The sequence below is a fragment of the Arvicanthis niloticus genome, chromosome 21 (genome assembly GCF_011762505.2).
Source record: "Arvicanthis niloticus isolate mArvNil1 chromosome 21, mArvNil1.pat.X, whole genome shotgun sequence".
Classification (NCBI taxonomy): domain Eukaryota; kingdom Metazoa; phylum Chordata; class Mammalia; order Rodentia; family Muridae; genus Arvicanthis; species Arvicanthis niloticus.
In genome coordinates this window covers 42,046,078-42,063,369 of record NC_047678.1, presented here as the reverse complement: position 1 = coordinate 42,063,369, position 17,292 = coordinate 42,046,078, and the positions used below count along the sequence as shown (strand labels likewise).

At 52.5% G+C, this 17,292-nt stretch overlaps 1 protein-coding gene and 1 long non-coding RNA gene across 2 annotated transcripts in view; one reads left to right on the top strand and one right to left on the bottom strand.

The window, feature by feature from the left end:
* Ccdc13 (coiled-coil domain containing 13) overlaps positions 1 to 17,292 on the top strand; it is a 43,922-nt gene that overhangs the window by 9,484 nt on the left and 17,146 nt on the right. Inside the window, exons 3-10 of the mRNA XM_034484181.2 lie at positions 63 to 211; positions 2,043 to 2,185; positions 4,507 to 4,596; positions 8,652 to 8,768; positions 9,836 to 9,940; positions 12,602 to 12,763; positions 14,964 to 15,140; positions 15,861 to 16,067. Of these exons, the coding sequence (XP_034340072.1) occupies positions 63 to 211; positions 2,043 to 2,185; positions 4,507 to 4,596; positions 8,652 to 8,768; positions 9,836 to 9,940; positions 12,602 to 12,763; positions 14,964 to 15,140; positions 15,861 to 16,067 (1,150 nt within the window). The remainder of the gene's footprint in view (positions 1 to 62; positions 212 to 2,042; positions 2,186 to 4,506; positions 4,597 to 8,651; positions 8,769 to 9,835; positions 9,941 to 12,601; positions 12,764 to 14,963; positions 15,141 to 15,860; positions 16,068 to 17,292) is intronic.
* Positions 7,910 to 9,160, bottom strand: LOC143435388 (uncharacterized). The gene is made up of 3 exons (XR_013105630.1): positions 9,074 to 9,160; positions 8,703 to 8,816; positions 7,910 to 8,279 (listed from the first exon to the last, which is right to left on the bottom strand). It is a non-coding gene; the product is annotated as an uncharacterized LOC143435388 (long non-coding RNA).

Here is a 17,292-nt window from a genome sequence, read left to right as displayed (position 1 = left end):
GCGGAGGCCTGGGCACTGGTTGCTGGTGAGGAGCAGTCGGTCGGTCCACCTTTCCCTTGCAGGGTTCTGGAAGATGAAATCCAGCAGCTTCGTAATGAACTCCGGGAGACAGTCGATGAGAACGGGCGACTGTATAAGCTGCTGAAGGAGAGGGACTTTGAGATCAAACACCTCAAGAAGAAAATCGAAGAGGACAGATTGGCCTTCACAGGTAATTCCACTGTGGCTTGGAGTCACACTCCACTCTGGGTGTTAGCAATTGTTTCTTTCTAGAAACCTTCTTCTCCACACATTGATTTGAGGAGTGTGCTCCATGAGAACATGGAGCAGGGTGTTCACACCACATCTGACCAGGGTGTTCACACTACATCCGATCCCGAAACTCAGCTCAAATGGAGTTTCTTTACCTTCTGGAGCCCTTTCCTGTGTGCTTGTCTCCTTCAGTGCCCTGAGGCTTGGAGGGAAGTGACTTTTTTTTTCTTCAAGACAGGGTTTCTCTGTGTAGACCTGGCTATCCTCGAACTCACTGTGTAGATCAGGCTGGCCTCCAACTCTGAGATCTGTCTGCCTCTGCCTCCCGAGAGCTAGGAGTAAAGGTGTGTGCCACCACCATTTGGCAGGGAAGTGACTTCCAGTTGCATCCCTCCTGGCTGAGCTCATTCTGATCCTGGGTGCAAGCACAGAGAGGCCAGGCCACACAAGCTCTTGCTGTCTGCCTGCCATGTAGCTCCAGCTGGCATCCATCTTCCCTGCACACACCTCCTCCCCATGCCCACTGCCCATACCCTCCAGCCACTTGGCCTCCTGCACGTTCCTCTGAGGGCCATGAACCTCCCACCACAGCTACATGGGCTGCTTCCTATGCTGAGAGCCCCTTCCCAGCTCTTACCACACTGCCCCTTGGCTGGATTCCTCCCTCTTATTAACTTAGGCCACTGTTCACGATTCCTCTTCTCCCTGGCCGTTCCTGTCTGAAGTATCATCACCTGCCACACTCAACCCTCTTCATTCTGAGCACATGTGCCTCCCAGATAGCACATACGCAATTCTTCTTATTGCCTGTTGATCCTGCTGTAGAGTGAGCTCTCCGGGAAGCGTTTTTTTGTCTCCTCCTGAATCACTACCACTGAAATCCAACCGTGTGATCGCAGCCATATTGATCACTAAGAACTTATTCAATGGGGCTAGCACCCTCATCTTGCAAACGTAAAGACTTGGGTTTGATCCCAAGTATCATATTTTTAAAAAGCCAGGAGTGGTGGCACTTGCAATGCCATGCCGGGGAAGCAGGGGGAGCTGTGGCTCCCTGGCCAGCCAGTAGAGCTTCTGGTCCAGGCCAGTGAGAGACTGGGTCTCAAAACCAAAAAGGTGGACAGCACCTTGAGGGGCAACACCCATGGTTGACTACGATTTCCCTACACACCTGAACCTATGTGCATCATGTGCATGTGTATGCACATACAGTACATGTCTGCGTGTGCACATGTATGCACACACAGCATACATCTGCACGTGTACACACATACAGCACACAGCATGTGCACATGTATGCACATACAACACACATCAGGACCTTCTTTGGGGTTTGGCTAGGGTGCCTCTACTTTGTTCCCCGTGTCCCTCTTTAGGAACCAATCAACTGGCCTTGGCTGGAGATTCTTGTGAGATGGCATAGCAAGAAGCCAGCTGGACAGTGTCTACCTGCACTATCTCTACCAGCCAAAGCTGGTATCAGACAGATACAGGTCAGGGGACTATGCCCAGCTCTTTAGGGTTCATAGCTGACTCTCTGTGGAACTGAGATTCTGATATCTGATTTTTTCAGGGTCTTATGTAGCCCAGGCTGAGCTCCCTGTGCAGCTGAGAATGGCCTGGACTTCCAATCCTCCTACCTCCAGCTCCTGACTCTGGATTACAGGCATTGCGCCCAGATGCCTTCTGATCTTCTAGTTTGCCTGGGACCTGCTGATGCTCTGACCTGCCATGGAGATTTGAGGTGCAGCTTGTATTTTTAATGGACCTTGTGATTTCTCTCATTTTAGGGACGACTGGGATGGCTGGAGATCTAGTTGCCACCAAAATCGTTGAACTGTCCAAAAAGAACCGGGGGCTGATGGCTGAGTCGGAGAGTGCAAAGGTCAAGATAAAGCAGCTGACCAATCACATCCAGGAGCTGGAGCACGAGGTAAGGGCCTGGGCTGCTCTTCCTGGGGAGTGGACTTCAGAGAGAGGGGCCACACTGGAGGCCTTGGGTCCTTATGGAGGTCACAGGGTACAGTAGTTTGCAGTGAGGCCCCCAGTTTCTTCCACATCCAGAGAGAGGAAGTATGTCAAGCAGCTAGGGGACACTGGCCGTTGGGAAGAAGCCTGGCATGGTGTGGCTCAGGGGGATGGACACGGAGCTTCACTGTGAGACCTGCAGCTGCTCGCATGCCCCACACCTATCTTGGTTCCCCATCCATCAGGGGCCCATAGGGGTGGCCCTGCTGCCAGGCTTCCTGAGAACTGGGAGATGCACTGTTTAACTGTGTAGAACAGAGCCTGGCATGTCGAAAGCCCTAGGTAAATGTGCTCAGCCAGCTCCCAGAAACCCCTGTGCACCTGAAGCCACAGCTGGGAGCAGTGACATGCTGAGTGCTGTCCCCTCCCTCCCATCTAGCCACAAACCTGTCAGCTGCAGCAGGCACAGCCCCACGGCTCTGGTTCCTGAAGAGTTGGAATGGTACCTCAGGCTGGAGCGAGCCTTTGCAGCCTTTCCTGAGTCCAAAGTCCCGAAGCCCTGCACGGTCCACCCTGGTCCTCACAGCTGCCACTGAGGAAGAGTTATTCATTCTGGGAGGTGTTTCTGGAGAACTGGCTCATGTTCTGTGCTACTCGCCGGAGGGAGTAGAGTAGGCATGGGTGGTTCCACTCCTGGGAGATGGAGCCGTGTGGGGATGTGGCGCACACAGCCAGGGCAAAGGAAAAGGAGCAACACCGTGACAGGCAACAGTGGCAGGGGCTGCTTGAAGGGGCTTGTCCAGCAGGAGACCGTGGGAGCAGCATCCATGCAAAGGACCACAGTGCGGAACGGGCAGGAAGCACAGGAGATCAGGATACTCCAAACCTGAATGGGATGCTGTAAGGGATGTGAGGGAGGCCATGCCCCAAATCAGATTGATCACCATGTATGAAGAACAGTTGAAAAGTCACTAAAGGGTAGCTGCCTGCAGCATGCTCCGTCACAAGGCTGCGCCCATGTGGAAGCCACTCTCTGCCTCACCTGTAACCCAAAGTCTACGGTTCCTTTATTCTCTCCCTTCTAGGCTGAGAGTGTCTTCAGTTTTATTGCTGTGAAGAGACACCATGACCACAGCAACTCCTATAAAGGGAAACATGTAATTGGGGCTGATTTACAGTTCTGTTATCATTGTGGTGGCTTGACTAGGAATGGTTCCCATAGATGCCTGTGTGTGAGTGCGTGGCCATAGAGAGCGGCACTATTAGGTACGGTCTTGTTGGAGGAAGTGTGTCACTGAGGAGGCGGGCTTTGAGGTCGCAGGTGCTCAAGCTATGCCCAGTGTGGTATGGTCTCCTGCTGCCTGCAGATCAAGATGTAGAACTCTCAGTTCCTTCTCCAGCACCAGGTCTGCCTGCATGCTACCAGACTTCTTCTTTTTTTTTTTTAAGATTTATTTTATTTATATGAGTACATGGTAGCTGTCTTCAGACACACGAGAGGAAGGCATCGGATCCCATTACAGATGGTTGGGAACCACCATGTGGTTGCTGGGATTTGAACTCATGACCTCTGGAAGAGCAGTTAGTGTTCTTAACCGCTGAGCCATCTCTCCAGCCCGTCATCATAATTCTTGCCAAGACAATAATGGAATGTCAACCAAGGGGCCTATGTGTGCCAACCGTGTGCAGGCACATTTATCAAGTGAATCAATAGCCAGCCCCAATTAAATGTTTTCCTTTATAAGAGTTGCCATGGTCATGGGGTCTCTTCACAGCAGTAGAACCCTAAGACAATCGTCGTGGCGGGAAGCATAGCGGCACGCAGACAGGCGTGGTGCTGTGGAGTAGTGCAGAGTTCTACAACTGGATTGACAGATAGCAGGAAGAGCAAGTGACACTGGGCTAGCCTGAGCTTCAGAAGCCTCAAAGCTCACCCCCAGTGACACACAAGAGTGCACCTCCCAATGGTGCCATTTCCTAAGAGTCTCTGGGAGCCATTTTCATTCAAACCACCCTAGCGAGTACGGCTGAACTGGGGTTATTTATTACGGTCTCAGCAGATCTCTGGGCTGCCCTTTCTGGGGCAACTAGGAAATAGAGCTGATTGTCAGTCAAAGCCCTCCCGTTGCAAGTAGCTCGGAAAGGAGCATTCCTTGGTGGTCCACACGTGAGCCGAGAACTCAGACACTAGGACAGGTGGCCACACATCCGGCAGCACCGAGTGCCTCAGCTGGCTGAGCAGCTGCCGAGCAGAACCAAGTGTCAGCACCATGTTTGTCTTTTCAGCTGCAGATGGCATCAGCCAAGCCGCCAGCCAAGGGGGCCACCGACGCAGGGGCCAAGCCACTGAAGACCCAGACGGGTGACAGAGCCTTGGTATGTGTTCTCCTTTATGCTGCTGAGTCTGTGAGGTAGCCATGAGCCGGGCTTCCCCTCCCCCGTATGCTCTCAGATACTCTACCACGATTCCCTGGCCAAGGGCTCGTTTCTGCCATTGTGGCCTCAGAGCAGCAACAGACTCTGTCTATGCCTGTGCCCAGGATGCCTGGCAGAGGCCAGGGAAGGATCGGATCTGAGCCACTTTCCATGGGGCTGAGGAGACTGTAGAGCTATGGCTTCTAAGCCCTGGGAGCACAGGCCAGGAGGGAAGGCTGGTCCACTTAGATGCCTGCTCCCAGGCTGGTCATCTCTGCTGTAGTGTCATCACAGGGAGACACCCACTACTCCCTACCCTGGAGACAAGCTTGCTCCTGGCTGCTCAGAGTACTTCTTTCTTTTCCCTTCAGTGTGTGTGTGTGTGTGTGTGTGTGTGTGTGTGTGTGTGTACACACATGTGAGATACACCTGTGCATTCGTACATGGAGAAACCAGAGGACAATCTCATGGATCACCAGTAACACCCTCCACTCCTTTGACACAGGGCTCTCTTTGGTCCCAAGCTCACCACTTAGTCCAGGCTGGCTTGAGGTGTTTAGCTGTATTCGACTGGATCCTCTGTCCCTGCCTCCCTGGCGTTAGCATTACAAGCTCTTGGCATCATGCCAGCTGTTTATATGGTACTAGGACTGAATTCAGACCCTCGCGCCTGCACTGCAGTGACAGAGCCATCTCCTGGTCTCCTGAGAGCGCTGTGCCCCCGTGCAGCACTGCAGCCTTGCAGATCTGCTCCTCAGACCTTATTTTGTAGCTAGTGAACATGCCACAAAATGTCGGCAATGTGACTGGCTTTATGAGAGGAAGGTAAGCGGCCATAGATGGGTTGTCAGGGATGCAGAGCCCAAGTCAGGCTAACCTGCACCAGCAGCCGCACCAGGGTTTTCTCAAGAAGCCAGATCAACTGTGGCAGGCGGCCAAGCCCCGAAACCCCCAGCTCAGTGCTCCTCCTCCTCCTTGATGCCTCTTGCCCATGCCTCAGGATCAGGCCACTGCTTGCTGCTCTTAAGAGGAATTTAGTCCTGGGTGTGCAGTGATGAGCCTCTCAGGGATGCAGGAACGGGTTTATTAACTAGTCTTCTTGTCAGGGAGGCAGCCACAGTGTTCTTAGAGGGCAGTGTTCTTCACAGCCCTTCCTGGTGAGGAATACTGCCAAGATGTTCTTGATTTATTCAGACCAGTGAGGTCCCTTGACTTGAGTTACCCTGGTTGAGAAACTGTTGGGTCCCTTGTTAGCCTGCTAGGATTATGTGCCTTGCCACACAGGGATTCATAACCTTGGTTCACAGAGGGTTCTAAGAAGCAAAGGAGTAGCCATGTACAGGAGGATGTAATGGGCCTTCAGAAACAGGCTAGCCTGGACTGGCAACAGGAGCTCACCCTGCATCCGAGAAGCTGGTGTAGGAGCTCTCCGTGTTCTATGCTCTGGTGAAGTAGGTGGTAAAAGCCTAGCAGGAGGAACAGTACCTTCAGGGCACAAAGGCTGGGGAACCAGAACATTCTGCAGCCGGCTCACTTGGGTGTCAGTTACATAGCACTTAGTTTGAGCCCAGAGCGCACAAGCGGGAAAAGGACATGAGCCAGCATAAATCAGGGGCCAGGGGATCCAGGGAGGGGCTCTTGGGCCACTGTGGCAGGAGTCTCAGATGCGTTCTGTAACCAGCTACAAGAGCAGGCAGGGGTCTCAGATAGAAGAGTATGCCAGGCTACAGCTCTCGTCTTAGCCAGACCAGGTCCTTTCCCTGGTATATTCTGCTCAGAGTCAGAACAAAACCCTGTCTGCATCACCAGACCTCGAGGGGCAGCTGCACTGTAGAGGCCTGGCCCCAGTCTCCTCTGAAGCACGTTCCAGAGTGCAGGGAAGGCAAGAGGCTTCAGGAGGCTGTGCTGTGAGCAGTCAGGAAAGCCTGTTCCCAGGGCTCTGTAGCTGTCCTTCAAAGGAAACAGCCTGCAGTGGGGTGGGGGGTTGGGGGGCAGGCTGGCACATAGCCTCACCTCCCCAAAGCCTGTGATGGCTGGGAGGGTGAGTGGGCCCAGCTGCTAGGCCTCTCCAGAATGCCATATGGCTTTAGTCCCTGTCAGCTACCCACCCAAGCCAAGGGGCCTTTCCCACCCCCTGAGCCTGCCCTAGGCAGTGCCCTTGGCACACCTCCCATTAAGTTCCTCTGTATGTGGATACAGAGCTGAGGCTGGGAGTGGGCATCACAGCCTCCTCTGGATCACAGTGGCACAGGGGTGCTAATGTATGTCTACAATGCCCTAAACAAAGCTTCCAGGGCTCTAAGGTTCATGACAGGAAGCTCTGAGCACCAGAAGAGGGTGTAGCTTCTTAGCCCAGGGCAGACTTAAAGCTACACAGTGGCAAAGAAGGCAGACGGATGCCTAGCAGCAGAAAGGGCAGCAGGCAGCCGCATGGGCAGAACTCAGAAAATGAGGAGTTTTTCCAAGATCTGTTTGCATTTTGTGGCATTCTTCATTCTGCAAATATTGTTTACATTGGTCTTTGACTTTTATCCTGCCAGTGGTGTTAAATGCAGCCAGGGCTTCTGGACCACATGTCCAGGCTGAGTTTCTATGATCACTGTTTTACAGAAGGGCGTTCCAAGTTCCATGAACTTCCTAGACTTTGTCTGTTGGGCCTCTCTTTCACACTAGCATTTACAGGAGCTTCTGTTTGTTCCACTAAAAAAAAATAAAGTTTCAAAAGCCCCCATCATGGCCACCCTATTCCCAAAAGCCCAGGCCCCTAGTCCACTGGGGGCAGGAGCAGGGATCTCAGCAAGGCCTGGTGGGTACTTGGCTTGCTAACCAACCTCACTGTTGCCATGACAATCTATAGCACCATTGGCAGCAGAAGCTCAGATTGGGAGACTGAAGGACCAGAGCTCTGATCCCACTGTGCCACCCCAACCCCATGCATTCCAGGGCAGCTCTGCTCTGCTCTAGACTTGATTTTTATCACTGATGGAAGGAGTTGGAATAGTTTGATCATGGAGGCCCCAGGAATATCTGAGACAGTGAGACAGGTAGTGTAATAATCCAACATTTGCCTTAAAGATCGTATCATCATCATCATCATTAAGACAGTGTATCTTTGTGTGGCCCCTGCTGGCCTGGAACTCACTCTGTAGACCAGGCTGGCCTCGAATTCACAGAGATCTGCCTGCCTCTGCTTTCCAAGTGCTAGGATGAAAGGTGTGTGCCACCACACCCAGCTCAGATGATTTTTTTTTAAGATTTATTTATTTATGTGAGTACATTGTAACTGTCGTCAGACATACCAGAAGAGGACATTACAATGGTTGTGAGCCACCATGTGGTTGCTGGGAATTGAACTTAGGACCTCTGGAATAGCAATCAGTGCTCTGAACCACTGAGCCGTCTCTCCAGCCCAGCTTAGATGAGTTTTAAGGAGAGAAGACACAAGCAGACACCGAGTCCCAGCATGCATCTTTCTGGTGAGATGGGACACTTAGGGACTGGACCTGGGCCTCATTGCCATCTGAGCAAACACACAGCGCACACTTCTGTTGGCAGAGTCACAGCCTGTGCTGACAACCCCACATCCAGAAGATGAGTTCCAGCATTGGAGAATCAGAGCGTGCCTGCTGAGTTAGCGTGGTTTTCTGCAGGTGGAAAGAGGGTGCTCTTAGCACAGCAGAGAGTGGCCATGCCCAAGGAGTGTCTGGGAGGTGTGACACTTGCTGCCTCCGGATGCCCCAGCCGTGGCCATGCATGTGGCCACACATGTTTGTGCAACACAGAGAGCAGAGAGCTCAGCCCTGAAGTTGGGCTGTCCAGACTCAGTCCGTGACCTCTGTCCTATCCTAGCCAGGCAGTCCAGGCCCTGAAGACTTAGCTCCTACCCAGCTCCGCTCTGAGAACTCCAACCCTTGCCCAGGGCCTAGAGCATACATAGATAAATAGTAGCCCTGGTTGCTGGTTGTCATTAGTATTTAGGCCGTGAGTGACACTTTCTCTCTGTCCTTCCCAACCAGCTGGAGACCCCAGAGGTGAAAGCTCTGCAGGACAGGCTGGCAGCCACCAACCTGAAGATGAGTGATTTACGCAACCAGATCCAGTCTACAAAGCAGGAGCTCCGTGTAGCCCAGAAGGTCTTCTACGGTCAGGGTGTGGGACTTCTTGTGTGGCCAGGGTTGGTCCTAGGAAAACCCCGATGACCCACTGGCTTCTTGTCCAAAGCAGGGGTGCTTAGTCCTGCTTGTGCTGGGTCAGCCCTGTCTGGGGTATGGAGTGGCCGGCTTCCTGGAAGGGCTGCCCACTCCCTGGTATCTGCCTATGGACTGAGGAGATTAGCTCTGCCCACCAGGGAGAGGCCTGGGAGCCTTCTCTGTACCTTCCCCTGCCGCTGCCCTGTGCCCTGGTAGACCCTGGGTTTCCCTTCAGTGTGCTGCCTTACCTGTGACTCGTAAGGCTGCCTGGCCCACCTGCTGCCTCACACCTGTGACGTGCAGAATAGAGACAGGGAGTTTGGTCACTGAAGGCCCCTTTCAAAGGAAAATGCTCAGTTCCAGGGTGTTGGATTAACATAGTGAATTTGGCATCTGCCCTCCTTGCTGGAACCACTCAGACTGGCCAAGAATTACAAAACAGTGTTCTATTGTGGAAACAAGGGCCAGAGAGACTTGTCCTTCTGGATGGGGATCATACGGAGGGTATTATTTCCACCTCAGAGACTTGAGGTCAGCCTAGCTTCATACAGCTTTGGTGGCCACAGGGTCAGGTCTTCTTGAAGCACAGCAGCCTCAGTTGACGTCTCTGTGCTTGCAAGGGTCACTTGGCAGAGGCTGTCATAGGGGGGCAGGCCCTGTGGCATGCAGCACGCCCCCTGAGCTCTCCAGAATTCTGTGGCCCCAGGCAAGTCATGCAAGGAGACATGCACTGGTGAGCTCTGTGGCAATGGTGGCTGAATGTGTCAAGAGCGGGCCCGTGGGGACAGGACAGTGCTGGAGTGTTCCAGAGAAGGGTTGGGACGATGGGCTCACTGCCTCCCCAGGCAGAGCAGATCTGGACCTTTGACAGCTGAGCTTTGAGGTAGGAGGAAGGTCATACAGGTAAAGCTGTGACCATCAGGAGTCCCACCCCAGCGCTGCCTCTGAGAGCCATGCAGTGAGGACAAGAAGGGCCTGCTGTCTACACTGAGCATCCTGCTTTGTTTCAGGTTCTGGCCAATGAAGTTGGGGAAGACGTAAACATCCAGCAGCTTCTGGCCTCACCAGGGACCTGGAGGGGAAGGGCTCAACAAATTCTAGTTTTGCAGAGCAAGGTGAGTGAGTCAGCAGACTCCTCCTGGACCTGACCCTCGCGAGACCCTCGAGCACACAGCACTGGCGCAGGCCTGTGGGTCCCACAGCATGCCCTTGCAGAGTAGCGGGGTTTACCCACCCCAGCCTGGTTTTTGTTTATTTGTTCCTGCGCATGCTTACATAACGCTTTTCACATGCCCAGTCCTGGCAACCTAATCAGCCCCACAGCCATGAGTTTCATTTCTGTCTCTGCAGGCCCGAGTTCGCATAAGTTTGCGTGACTGCTGTAATGCTTTTTCCAGTTTCATACCAGAAGCTTCTTGTTAGCCAGTAAAACAGCCTGGTCTCTTTATTTTCTAAGTATTTTGGCACACACCAAAGGTAGTTAAGAGAAGCAGTTCTAGAGCTGACTAGCTTGAGTTTAAACTCCAGCAATCTCTTCACTACCTGTGGACTGGTGCACAAATCACTCTCTGTGCCTCAGTCTCTGTATCTGTGTAATGGGGATAACAACACTTGTGCTCCTCCCCCCCCCCCCCCCGCCCCCAGGATCCTTGGGCTGTTGGCAAGAATGATTGTGTTGTGTCAGCATGTTTAGGGATGGGATTCCTCAGCATGGAGCCGTTCTGGAAAGAGCACTAGACAGGTTAGCCCAGGCTTACCACCCCACTTCCACCTCCACCCTCATTTTGCCTTTAGACTGAGAAGCTTCTGGAAGATGTGTGATTCCCTGGATTCTACCTGCATCCCCTGGGATCAAGTCTATACCCCTCTGGGTGCCTTTTTAATTCGAGTTGTCCATGTCCTTGAAGCCAGCATGAAGGGAAACAACATCCCCCAAAAGTCTGAGACCCTGGAGATGTGAGCTCAAGTCTCCTCACCATTAAGCACCCAGCTCATACCAGCCTCGCCAAACCCACCATTACTATCATTAAGCAGAGTGTTGACTGACTTACTGACTTCCGTACCACCTTGAACATGCCTGACCTCATCCGACTCTTGACAGTGGTGTAAGAAATACATACTAGAGAAAAGGCCGCCTCTAGCATGCAGCACAGTTCTGGGAAAGCTGGGCGTTCACTTAGCATAAAGCTAGAGCAGTACCTCTCCCCCTGAGAAATACCAGCTCAAACTGGATCAGAAGCCTCAGTGTTAGGCCCAAACCCTGGAAGTGCTCCAGGAAAGGAGCACAGGCCTCTGAAGAGGATGCCATGCGGGACACAGGGCAAGAGCTGGTAGACCACATTAATCTGAAAGGATCAGTGAAGGAAACACCCTGCAGAGGAACCAGACCTGCTGCACAGGCAGCCTTAGCCACTGGCCGCTCTGAAGATTGATAATCAGAATATATAAAGAACTCAAAACCCTTAGCAAAAGAACAAGCAGCTCACATTTTAAATACTCAGATTCCACAAACACTTCTGAAGAGAAGAAATGCAAATGGTTACCAAATGTGTGTATTTATTTGTGTTTGTACACATGTGTGTGCATATGTGAAGAGGCCAGAGTAGACATGAGGCAGTGTCTCTCCTAAACCCAGAGCTCCAGGACTCCCGTCTCTGTGTCTCAAGCGCTGGGATTACAGGCAGGCCACCTGTTAACAGTCAACAGCCTTGGCCGTTAGGGTAAGGATACACTAAGATTCCCTCTCTTCTGGACACTGCTGTCATGAGCAGCGTGTCTCAGGATAGAGGATGTGGGCACAGAGGAATGGCTGGGCACCCAACCTGGTGTGGCTGCTTTGGAGGTGAGTGTGGGTATCTTGAGAAAACTGAAGGCAGAGCTTCCACTGATCCAGCTCTGCCACCCCTGGATATATGCTGAGAGACGTCTGTCAGCACAGAGGGTCCCAGAGATACCTGACTACTATATGCTCTCAGCCTGGGTGCCCATCAGTATGTAAAGTACAGACTGTTAGCACATGGTGGGAGAGAGATGTGTGTATGAACAGTGGTATTTTAGCCATAAGTAAAAAAACAAGAGTATGATATTTGCAGGAAAATGAATAGAGCTTAGATATCATTGTGTTAAGTAAAACAAGCCACACTCAAAGAGACAAATATTTTATGTTTTTTTTCCCATAGAGGATTTTTTAAATTGACCTGAAAGAGACAGACAATAAGAAGAAAACCAGGGGCGGGAAAGAGTGGGTGTGGCTCCACCAAGGTTACAGATGTTAGGAAACATCACAGAGAAACCAAACCCACTGTTTGTACAATGACTATGAGAATATTTATAATGAAAACAAAACATTTCCTTTAAAAGAATCACCTATGGCTTTTGTTAAAATATAGCTTCCAGGCCCTTCCTGCTCCCAGTCCCTTGTCTTGGAGGCATGCAGGCTGTGGGGGGGGGGGGGGAGTTGGGTGCTGAATCCTCAAGGCAGGACTGTACCCTCAGGCAGGCCCATTTTCCTGTGAGGGGATTGACAGTCAGTGGGTACAAGGAGCTTGGCTGGGCACAGTCACGAGGAAGGGGCTGTCTCACAACCCAGAGCCATCTCTTCTAAACTAAGCCCAGGATGGCTTCTCCATTTACCCAAGATCTTCCTAGCCTGTACCCATCCTGTGCCCACTCTGGAAGGGTGGCTCCATCTTTAGCCCAGTACAGTCTTCCATGGCACCTAGGTGGCAGGACCCATGGCTGTAGACTGGTGGGACAGCCAGCTTTCCTGCCCTTAGGTCCGAGATCTTGAGAAGCAACTGGGACAGCGTCAGAACAAGCCTGCAGGCGCATCGAGCTCTGAGCCGCCTCTCAGTTCAGATCCAAGGAAGATGACAGCACAGGAGAAAAACCTGCTGAGGATCCGAAACCTGGAGAAGGACAAGCAGGAGAGCTGGGAGGTGAGGCAGGCCCAGCCACGGGCTTCAGCACAGGGATGGGAGATTTACCACACTCATAAGGATGCGGCTGTCCCTGACAGACCACAGACACTGGGGCCTTGGGCCTCACTTCTTGTCAACCAGTTTGAGCTGCCTGGCATCTCACCCTGGGTCCATTCAGTGAATGCTTGGATGGCTGTCCACCTATGGGAGTTTGAGGGAAGCTGTGTGTAAAATTTTCTGCAAAGAAAATATGTTGGTGTCTCGGTCATTGTCCCTGTTGTGATAAAACGCAAGATAAAACTAACTTAAGGAAGGAAGGGTTGTCTCAGCTCACTGTTTGAGGGAAACAAATCCATCCTGTAGGGAGGGAAAGGGTGGAGGGAATGGGAGCCTAAGAAAGATGAATGTCAGCGTGTGGTGGCTTCATTTTTCTTATTTTTATTCAGTCTGGGACCTAGCCAGTGGGATGTGCTACCCATCAGAGTGGGTCTTTTCTCCCCTGGAAATACCCGAGGGCACGCTCAGGGGTGTGTCTTCTAGGTGATTCCAAATTCAGACACCTTGACAGTGGTGGCAAACCTTCACTCTCACTGGGGATCACATCCCCAGTAGTGGAATATGGTGAAGCCTAAAGAAAGTGCCCGAGGCTGTGAACGGTGTCTCCCTGCTGACATGAGTCTGAGTCCAGTCGGATGGGCATTGTCTCTGGCCCTCAGCACCTGACACAGGCTTCCAACAGTGAGGCCGTCCATATCTGCCCACTGGGAGACTTCATCTGCAAGTGCATCTGCCAAGCTCCAGGCCAGGGGTGTCAGGAGCCTCCTCATGGCCCCCTCCAGCCTCCTGCACCTTGTGTGCCAGCCTAATCACCAAGGTGCTTTAACTGTGAAGAGACATGGTCCCCTGATCTTAGGACAAGTAACATGGTTTGGGAGAAAGGGAGGGGGGAGATGTGAGAAGCAGAGTTGACGGTCCCTGAGATGCGACCAAGGACGAACACCAAGGTAAGGAACTAACAAGGCCAGGCCGGGATGACTGAGATGACAGACAGATGGATGGTCGGGAAAGGGAGGCGTGGAAAGATGTGCGTGAAGACTGACAACTCCCCGCTCTCCATAAGAGCGTGCTAGAACAGAGTGAGTCAGTGACTGGACTGCTCTCCACCCTTGCCTCTGTCAGCCCCTCTTGACCTCCAGCCACAGGACCTTTGCTCTTCCCAGCAGCTCCCCAGTACCCTCAGGTGTCACCTTTTTAGGGAGTCCTCCTCAGACTATATTCAGTTGTGTCCCCTCCCCCACATCGCAGCAGGCAGCAGTGTGTCCCCCGCTTGGGTGTCACTCCTTAGGAACAAATACTGTTTTTCTCTCTGCTTTACCGGAGCATGTCACAATCCCAGACACATAGTAGGCCCACAGAAAATATAAGAATGAAAAAAGGAATGAGAGGCTTTGAAAATGTGCTCAGCACATGAGCTTGTAGCATCCACATCCCCACACAGTAGGGATGTCACAGCAGCCTGAGGGCTCCCTCACTGAGTGGGTGTAAATGGGAAGAGGCCAGTTGTCAGCCCCCAGCAGCACTGTGTTTCTATTAGGAACAATAAACAAAGCACAGGTTAGGTGGACACGAGCCATTTAGATTAAAAAGTGGGTTTGATGGGCAGTACAGCCAGTTCTAGTTATGTGCTGTGTGTGTGCATGCGTGTGTGTGTGTGTGTGTGTCTGTGTGTGCACATGCATGTGTGTGAGTGTGTGCATGTGCGTGTGTGTGTGTGCGCGCACGTGTGCACATGTTGTATGTGCATGTGCATGCGTGCGTGTATGTATGTGTGTATGTGTGCGTGTGTGTGCACACACACACGCACACATACATGTAGGGGCCAGAAGACAATTGCAGGAGTCATTTTCCATTCCTGTGTAGGTCCCAGAGATCAAGCTCAGGTTTTTATTTGCTGAGTCATCTTGCCAGTCCTGTGTCCATGTTGTAGAGCAGGAGGGGTGCTGTGCTGCTGACCCGTCCCGTCCTGTAGAGCTGTATACCAAGTGCCTCACAAAAGGGGGGAACTGGGCCTGCCAGAGGTCAGGGCCTTGGCTCCATCACTACCTCCTGTGCCCTTCAACACAGCCCTTCCCCAACCCTGAGTCTCCCCAGAGAGTGAGATCCAGGGTGTCTGGGCTATGGCATAGGCTGGCCCTCAGCTTTCATGTTCTAATTCCAGAAATTGGCCAGTGAGCGGGACACCCTCCAGACAGAGCTGGAGGAGCTGAAAAGGAAGTCGGAGGGCGTGCGGTCTCGCAACAAGGTGCTGTCCAGTGAGGTGAAGACCCTCAGGAACCAGATGCTGACCCTGGTGGAGAAGGGCAAACATGATGATGAACTGATTGATGCTCTTATGGTATGCAAGGCGGGAGAGCTGAGACGCCCCAGATGTGCTTCCTGTACAGTCACCCTGAGTGCCTGAGGGAGATAGCTATGACCCTGGTCCCCTTGGCACTGGGACCCTGAGGAGATGTGGATGAGACAGGGTGTACCTCTAGGGAGCAAGCAGACTTTAGGGCAGGCCTGCCTCTGTGGACATCTCACTGATGGCCCTGTGCTTCAAGTGTGCTGAGCCTCCATGTTCTCCTGAGGTGAAAACAGCTGCCTTCTCCTGCCCCAAGTCACACTGTCCTTCCTTTTTGCCCCAAAGCAGAAAGCCTCTGTTCGTAGACTCTCTCTGGGGACATGTTCAAGGGACTAGGCCTCAAGTTAGGTGCTGACAGACTCCTTGTGAGATGGACTAGATCCAGGAACTGGTTCAGGCCTTTGTATTCACACATCTTCTCACCAGCTAGGCACCCACCCACTGAGCTCCTTCTGGTACCTGAAGAGCGCCTTTTCCCATGACAGCCTTCTTGGCCCCAATTTCCCAGGAAGGAATCTGAGGCCAGAAGGGATCAGAGTTGAGCCTGTTATCTCTCGGGGAAGATATTCCTGGTTCTCAGAGGGGTAGCTAGCGTCTCTTGCTAAAGTCTTCTTGGCCTAGGCAAAGATAGATGGCTCCAGGGGAAGGTAAACTGTCCCTACCCTTCCCTGTCCAAACCTACCTCTAACTGCCCTCTGGCTTGGCCCTCAGGACCAGCTAAAGCAGCTGCAGGACATTCTGGGCAGCCTGAGTGTGCAGGAGGAATCGAGACGCGCCTCTCAACAGCACTTGGACCAGAAGGTCAACAGTGAGGCCCAGCAAAGCAGCAGCCTCGTGGCCCAGCTGCGGGCCATGGTGGCCGATCGAGAGTCCAAGGTGCGGCAGCTGGAGCTGGAGATCGGGCAACTCAGTGTCCAGGTGAGCTGGGTGCCCCCGGGCAAGCATGCCAGTGCCCACACAGCCCCTTCCACTCTTCATGGTCACTTCGGCACAGGCCACTGTGTCCTCCTGGCTCCACGTGGAGCAGCTGTGTCCAGCAGCCTTCCTTCCAGTCTACACAAACTTCCCTTCCTGAAACACAAGTCCATCTGTGGCCTCACCATCCTGAACATGAGTGACCTTGTCTAAAGCACTAACCTGATCATGTCCTTGCTCAGCTTAGAAGCCACCTGGCTTCCTGTCACCTTTCCTGTCAGCTTTACCAAGGTCAAGAGGATCCAGACTCCTACCAGCTCACCCTTTCCCACCAGCAGCTGTGGCCCTCATCTTGATGATCCAGTGTGGTGGCTGTCACACCAGCCATGGTGGGCACGTTGCAGTCAGTAGGATGGCCACACTTTCCTTTATTAAAACATTTAAAATCTTTGACAATGTCATACATGTATACATGATACCTGGGTCATTTTCACACCCCCACTACCCAATCCCACCTCTCCCACCCTCCCAACCCCCCCTCCCTCTCATGCCCTGACTCCTCCTTCCTCACAGGTTTCCGTCTTGTTTCTGTGTCGTGTGTGTGTGTGTGTGTGTGTGTGTGTGTGTGTGTGTGTGTGTCTGACTCTAATTAGTGTTGTGTTAGCATGCCGGGGGTTAGTAACTGGAGCATGGGCAACTCAGCAGTTGGGTGCACCATGAACAAAGTGGGTGTCCTCCAGCAACCATTGGCTATCAGGAGTTCCTCAGAGGGTGTAGTCTTAGGAATCCCTCCCCTCCCCATGCTGGAATGTTAACAGGCCCCACTTTTGTGTGGGCCTTGTCTAGGTAGCCACAGCTTCTAGGAGCACATGCATGCAGCAGCCAAGTCATGTCGAGAAGACAGTGTTCCATAGCTTCCCTTCTGTCCTCTGTTTACTCCTCTGTCCCTTAAGCACTCGGTCACTTATTCTCAGCACTCTGACCAGTTATAAGTTCCTGTAACTACGTAACTATCACCCACCGCAAGCAGAAGCTTCTCTGACCAAGGCTGAAACCAGCACTAACCTATGGGTATAGCACACTTAGGATACCATGGAGCAAAACAGCAACAAAAGATCCCTCCCTGTGGCCTGTGACCTCCCCAGCCATAGGCCTCGCCCATGTTTACTGTATCAATACAAACTGTAGCCTGTGGATCAGGCCTCAGATCCAGCCAGAAAGCCATCAG